Source organism: Otolemur garnettii, unplaced genomic scaffold (genome assembly GCF_000181295.1).
Source record: "Otolemur garnettii isolate 467f Iridium unplaced genomic scaffold, OtoGar3 scaffold00045, whole genome shotgun sequence".
NCBI lineage: Eukaryota > Metazoa > Chordata > Mammalia > Primates > Galagidae > Otolemur > Otolemur garnettii.
In genome coordinates, this window is record NW_003852440.1 from 5,931,885 (window position 1) to 5,939,651 (window position 7,767).

The following is a 7,767-nucleotide window of genomic DNA, read 5'->3' on the forward strand; positions in this document are numbered from 1 at the left end:
CTGTGAACAAAATAGAGTTCTTGACTCTTTTTTCAGCTTGCCTATTGTTGATATATATAAAGGCTACTGATTTATGAGTGTTGATTTTGTTGCCTGAGACACTGCTGTATTCCTTGATCACTTCTAAGAGTTTTGCAGTAGAATCCCTGGTGTTTTCCAGATATACAATCATATCATCTGCAAAGGGTGAAAGTTTGATCTCTTCTGACCCTGTATGGATACCCTTGACCACCTTTTCTTCTCGAATTGTGATGGCTAAAACTTCCATTACAATGTTAAAGAGCAATGGAGACAATGAGCAACCTTGCTTGGTTCCTGATCTGAGTGGAAATGATTTCAATTTAACTCCATTCAATACAATATTAGCTATGGGTTTGCTGAATATTTTCACATCAATATTCATTAGTGATATTGCTCTATAATTTTCTTTTCTTGTTGGGTCTTTTCCTGATTTGGGCATCAAGGTGATGTTTGCTTCATAAAATGTGTTGTTTGTGTCATCTATGATTTCTTCTATTAGTGTTTTATAGTTCTTCTTGTAGAAATCTTTCACTTCCTTGGTAAGTATATTCCTAGGTATTTTATTTTCCTTGAAGCTATTGTAAATGGTACTGCATTCTTGACTTGCCTCTAAACTTGGCTATTATTAGTATATGGATATGCTACTGAGTTATGTATATTGATTTTGTAACCTAAGACTTTGCCAGATTTATTTATCAGTTCTAGGAGTCATTTGGTTGAGTCTTTGGGATTTTCTAGATATCAGATCACAATGTCAGCAAACAGAGATAGTTTGAACTTATTTTTCCCAATTTAGTTGGCCTTTGTTTCTTTCTCTTGCCTGATTACTCCAGCTAGAGTTTCCAGTATTATTTTCAATAAAAGTGGTGTTGGTGAGCATCCTTGTTTTTTGGCATATATATATTGAACCATTCTTGCATCCCTGGGGTGAAACCCACTTGATCATGGTAGATTATACTTTTGATGTGCTATTCAATTCAGTTTTTTGGTATTTTGTTGAGGAAATTTGCATTTATATTCATAAGAGATATTGGTCTATTGTTTTCCCTTCTTGCTCTGTCAATTCTTGGCATTAGTATTAAGATAATACTTGTTTCATAGAACAAGTTAGGGAGTGTGATCTCCTCAATGTTATGGAACAGTTTCAGTAGAATTAGTGCTAGTTGTTCTTCATAGGTCTGATATAATTTGGATGTGAATCTGTCTGGCTTGTGACCTTTTTGTTGGGAGACTTTTTATTACTGTTTCAATCTTACTACTGATTATTGATCTGTTTGGGATTTCTATTTCTTCTTGATTCAGCTAGGAAGGTTGTGGGCTTCCAACAATTTATTCATTTCTCCCAAGTTTTATATTTTGTATATATAGAGGTTTTCATAATAGTCACAGATGATATTTTGTATTTCTGTGCTATCAGTTGCAAGGTCTCCTTTTTGATTTCTGATCGAACTTATTTGTCCTCTCTCTTCTATTTCTGGTAATCTAGTTTGTGGTCTATCAATTACATCAATCTTTCCCAAGAACCAACTTTTTCTTTGAGTTAGTTAGATTTCCATTTTGTTTAGTTCTGCTCTGAGCTTTGTTATTTTTTTCCTCTGGTAAATTTGAGTTTGGTTTATTCTTCTTTGTCCAGTTACTTTTGGCATAAGCATTTAAGGTGGTGAACTTCCCCCTTAACACTGCTTTTTCTGTATCCCTTAGATTTGAGAAGCTTGTGTTATCTTCGTAATTCGATTCAGAAATTTTTTTTTATTTCCGTCTTGATTTTGTGAATTACTAAGAATTGTCCAGCAGCAGGATTTTTAATTTCCATGCGTAATTCCATGTGTAATTTTGAGAATTTCTCATGGAATTAATTTCCAGTTTTATTCTACTATAATCTGAGAAGATACTTTGTATAATTTTGATTGTTCTAAATTTAATGAGACTTGTTTTGTGGCCTAACATATGATCCATCTTGACAAATGTTCCTTGTGCTGAAGAAAAGAATGTGCATTCTGCAGCTTTTGCATAGAATTTTCTGTTAATATCTGATAATCCATTTGTTCTAGAGTCCCATTTAAGTTCATTATTTCTTTGTTTATCTTTTACCTCGATGATCTGTCTATTTCTGTCAATGGAGTGTAAAGTTCACAGCTATTATGATATTGCTGTTTCTTTCCTTGGCTCTGTAGAATTTATTTTATGAATCTGAGAGCTTCTGTGTTAGGTGCATGTATATTTAGAATTATTATATTTTCTTGTTGAATTGATGCCTTTGTCATTATGCAGGGTGTCCTCATAGTTCATGTGCAATTTCAAATAGTAAACTATTTTATATTAATAAAAATAAATATAATATTAATTTTAATATTAATATAAATGGTGGATGACCATTAATGTAAATGGAAGATGACCATCTTCATCTTTTTACCATTGTAGATTTAAAGTCTATTTCTTCTGATATGATAATAGCTACTCTTGCTCACTTTTGGTTGCCATTTGCATGTAATATTTTTTCCACTCGTTTATCTTGAGTCTATGAGAATCTTTACAAGTCAAATGGGTTTCTTGAAAATAGCATATATTTGGGGTTTATTTTTTTACCCATTCAGCTGATCTGTATCTTTTAAGGGGGCATTATGACTGACTGTTCACATTCAATGTTAGTGATGATATATTGAATACTCTACCAGACATCATTCTGATTATTACATAGTTGCTTTGTTCTCTCCCTTGTACTAATGTTTTATAAAAGCTATGAGTTTTAACTTTTTAGTGCTTTTATACTAGTGAATATTGGTTAATCATTTCCATGTATGGAACATTTTTAATCATTTCTTTTAGGCCAGGTCTAGTGTTGACAAATTCTCTTAGTGTTTGCTTGTCTTGGAAAGAGATTTTATTTATATTTGGCAATGTACAAAATTCTTGGCTAAAAGAAAATTTTTCTCCTTAAGGAGAGTAAAGTTAGTACCTATTTCTTTCTGACTTGTAAGGTTTTTGTTGAAAAGTCTATTGGGTTTTTCTTTGTAAGTTATTATACTTGATGTTTTCCTGGCACAAGTGATCCTTCAGCCTCAGATTCCCAACTACCTGTGACTACAAGCCTGCATCACTATGCCAGGCTAAATTTTCTATTTTTTTTTAGAGACAGGGTCTTGCTTTTGCTCAGGCTGGTCTTGAACTCCTGAGTTCAAGTGATCCTTTTGCCTTTGCCTCCCAGAGTGCAAGGATTTCAGGCATGAACCACAATGCTCAGCCCTTTCTTTTTTGTTTTTGAGTAGGTTAATTCAAAATAATTGTCTTCAGGCTGGGTGCAGTGGAGCATGCCTGTATCCTAGCACTCTGAGAAGCGGAGGCAGGTAGATTGCTTGAGGTCAGGAGTTTGAGACCAGCCTGAGCAAGAAGGAGACCCTGTCTCAACTAAAAATAGAAAAAATAGCCAAGCATTGTGGTGGGTGCCTGTAGTCCCAGCTACTCGGGAAGATGTGGCAGGAGGATCACTTAAACTCAGGAGTTTGAGGTTACTGTAAGCTAGGTTTACAGCACAGCACTCTAGCCTGGGGCAACAGAATGAGACTTCATCTCAAAAAAAAAAATTAATTGTTGTCAAACTCTGAGACTATTCTGTTTGGTTTAGTCTATTCATAAAATTTTCCACTATGTTTTGTATTCTCCTAAATGAGTTTATCATTTCCAGATGTTCTATTTTGTTCTATTTCAATATATCTAGATCTTTAGTAATTTTTTTATTCATGATCTAATTATTTTTCTGGTTTCTTTGAGTTGGTTTTCCATTTTATCTTGGATCTCATTTACCTTCCTTACAATCTGTATTTGAAATTTTTATGTGCCATTTCAGTATTTTCTTTTTGGTTGAGATCTATTGCCAGAGAGATGGTTTAATCCTTTTGCAGAGGTTTCTTTCACTCTGATTTTTTATACTTTTGAAGTTTTTGTGCTGATTTCCTGATACCTGGAGTTGCTGTTGCTTCCTATTGTAGGATTACCTTTTGTTTCTTTGGGACTTTTTCCCCTGTCCCTCTTAAGAATATCCCTATTGCATATATTGAGTATGGATCTTTGGCTTTGCTTATGGGCACTTTGCTGGGGATCTCTGTTCAGGTAGATACTTCAGTTATAGATATCCTTAGTGTAGTGGTTTTCTCATTGCTAGTTATTTGTAAGCTGTAATAGTGATGTACTATGTGAGCAAATTTCCTGTCTCTTGTAAACAAGAGGAAATGAAGATCTTTGAAATTCTTTCTCTTCCCCCAGCCTTGTAGCTTTCTTAATAGTATGAATTATATTTGGATGCCTAGTTTAATATTTAAATCAGTAGTTGACACTTGTGGGTGGGATTCAGCCAAGCCCTATATAAATGAATCAGTTAATCTGTACTGGGTTGTACCAGTTGTCCTCCCTGCCAGTAAGTGGCACTTGCAGAAAACAGCCACATGCAGTGGTGTTCTGGGGGCCTTGTAACTGGCTCTAGCCAATCAGGAGAAGCACTTGGATGTCCTAGGTGAGGCCCTAAAGCTCCCCAGTCACTCCTTTTTGTGCTTTACCACAGCCAAGGCAAGTGGGAAAAGGGAGACTATGTGTAGCTGGGCCAGGTGAGCCTGCATTCAGGCGCCACAAAAGCCCAAGAGCTGTCCCAGCAGGGGTCAAGGATCAGCTCCCAGGATACAGAGGAAAGTCACCAGGGAGTTGCTGAATTGGCCCTACTCACAAAGAGAGGCAGCCCAGGATTCATAGTCTGGCAAGTGAGAGTGGATTGCTCTTTTCTTCCTCCTCCCCTGACCTGAGGTCTCCTTCAAGTGTCTGGTCACAAGCAGCAACCCAAACCAGCCAAGTTTACCAGAAATGTTTCTGCAAGCTGGAATTTTCCCTGTCAAGGATCCTGCCCTGTACTGACTCCATAGTATTCCTATGGGAGGAAGGGTACTCCACAAGTTCACTACAGCTTGGACCCAGACCACATGCTCCTTTTAGTTCTGCCTGTTGGGCTCCTTCATTTCTCAGGATTAGTTCTTAAATCTCCCCACCACACAACAAGGTTGAGTCCTGAGAGTACAAGACCCAGCCTGTGGGCCAGTCTTCTGGCCCCCAAGTTCAATCCTTGACTATGCCAGAAGTGTGCTGGTTCTGAGTTGTCCATGTAGTTACTCAAGTAGTCTTTTTCTCCCCCTCAGGTTTATTTCTTTCATTTTTTTCTTTTTTTTTATTATTAAATCATAGCTGTGTACATTAATGCAATCATGGGGTACAATGTGCTGGTTTTACATACAATTTAAAATGCTTTCATCTAACTAGTCAAGATAGGCTTCACAGCATTTTCTTGGTTATTGTGTTTAGACATTTATATTTTACACCTAGTAAATTTCACATGTACCCTTGTAAGATGCACTGTAGGTGTGGTCCCACCAAACACCCTCCTTCTTCCCACCCTCTCCCTCCCCTCTCTCCCCCTCCCTCTCCTCTTTCCTCTTCTTCTTGTTCTATAATTGAGTTATAGCTTTCATAAGAAAGCTATAAATTGGTTGCATAGTAAGACTGAGTACATTGGATACTTTTTCTTCTATTCTTGAGATACTTTGCTGAGAAGAATATGTTCCAGCTCCATCCATGTAAACAGGTAAGAGGTAAAGTCTCCATCTTTCTTTAAGGCTGCATAATATTCCATGGTATACATATACCACAATTTATTACAGCCCAATTCATAATTGCTGAATCATGGAAGAAGCCCAAGTGCCATTGACCCATGCTCAAGTAGTCTTAATGTCCCTCTGCTTTGGGTTATGCTCTACTCTGCTAGATCAACCAGGCAAGCAGCACTAGGGAGGGTCAGTGGGAAAGTTGCACATAGTCTGAGCACCCCTTGGTCTGTTGCAGGTATTTAAGAGGAAAGGCATAAGTCCCATTCTTTATAGAAACCTGGTGTGGTCAGCATGCTGAAAAGAAAAAACAGCAGCTCTAAAAACCTCAGCTCAGTTATCCTTGGGGCACACATGGGACCAACCTACATACATGGGAACTGTCACAGCTGTGTTGGCAGCTATAATATGAGGGAGAGGGAGAAGAGTCTAAGTGGAAGAAAGCTGGCACTCTGGTCCCAAGATCTTTAGCAAAGAAAAAAGTGAAAAATAACAAATTTTGGTTTTACTTTGTTTCTGAGATTTTATTGTGGCTATGAAAGTGGAAGCATGTTATACATTTCATAAATGTAGTTGAATTTTCACAGATTTTTGCAAACAGTACTGATTTAGTTATCAGCCTTAGCCCAATAATTTTCAAAATTAATGTTAAGAAAAATAATTCTTGAATTCAATATCTATTCTGGCTATGAGAAATTAGCTCTAAATAGCACATACAACCTTTGAAATGGGTTATAAGATTATTTAAAATCCAAATTTAGAATGCTAACACATAATAATATTAAGGGGTATCTCTATATCACCTTCAACACCCTGCCTCCAAGTCAGCACTATGGTCCAGACTCCTGTCATAACAAGGCCTCCATTAGATGTGGCTGAGGAATCCTTGATGTCCCTCCACCAAGAGTCATTAAATGCCTATTTTTCCTGACATATAACTTTCCCATATCATTTAAACTTCAGATTACTTCTTGTAGAAATTGACAATTCTTCCCCTGAATAATTATTTTTATTGTTATGTGACATAAGCCACAAAATGTGAGTCTTTACTTTATATATTAATGTTAATATTTAAAAAATATTTTTTAAAAATAGCTTCTCGTAGGATTGCTGCAAGCTGAAAAGGTTGTTATTAACTCCAGAGAGATGGCTGCTCGGCTTTTTATTCATGAAGCAACTCGAGTGTTTTGTGATCGCTTAAATGATTCCACTGAACAAGAGCTTTTCTTTCAGTTGATTGCAAAGGAATTTAGGACCTATTTTCAGGTAACTTTATATTTTAAATTATTTTAAATAGATTATTGAGCAAAAATGTTATTTCATAAAAGTCTTCAAACATTTCTATACTATTAATTAACTTTATTTTATTAACAATTCCATTTTCATTTGAAAATGTCTAAAAGTATAGATGTCATGGAGATGATAAGATCTTATTGTCTTTGCTCATGCTTTTTTCCTCTTAGGGGCCTCAAAACTGCCCATTATTTAGGACTATCAAACTGTCCATCCTCTTGATACCTCGGGAAGACTCTTCTTCTCCATCCATTTGAACTTTAGTTTTCTCACTACCTGTCTTTTACTCTAGGTCCCAAAGGAAAGGGTTTCAGTGTACTAAGTCACACAAAAATAATGTGACTAAAGGCTGGTTCAATATATGTAAATCTATAAATATAATTCTGCACATAAACAAATTAAAAAACAAAGACCATATGATTCTCTCAATTGATGCAGAAAAAGCTTTTGATAATATCCAGCATCCCTTTATGATCAGAACACTTAAGAAAATTGGTATAGAAGGGACATTTCTTAAACTGATAGAGGCCATCTACAGCAAACCCACAGCCAATATCATATTGAATGGATCAATAAATTGTGGTACATGTACACCATGAAATACTATGCAGCCCTAAAGAAGGATGGAGACTTTACCTCCTTCATGTTTATATGGATGGAATTGGAAAATGTTATTCTTAGCAAAATATCTCAAGAATGGAAGAAAAAGTATCCAATGTACACAGCCCTACTTTGAAACTAATTCATAGCTTTTATAGGAATGTCATAACCTAATTATAGCCTTAGAATATGGGAAGCGGGTGGGAGGGGGAGG

The 7,767-nt window shown here is 36.2% G+C and overlaps 1 protein-coding gene across 1 annotated transcript in view; it reads left to right on the forward strand.

Moving 5' to 3' along the window:
• DNAH14 (dynein axonemal heavy chain 14) overlaps positions 1-7,767 on the forward strand; it is a 554,037-nt gene that overhangs the window by 341,283 nt on the left and 204,987 nt on the right. Inside the window, exon 51 of the mRNA XM_003791010.1 lies at positions 6,756-6,926. Within this exon, the coding sequence (XP_003791058.1) occupies positions 6,756-6,926 (171 nt within the window). The remainder of the gene's footprint in view (positions 1-6,755; positions 6,927-7,767) is intronic.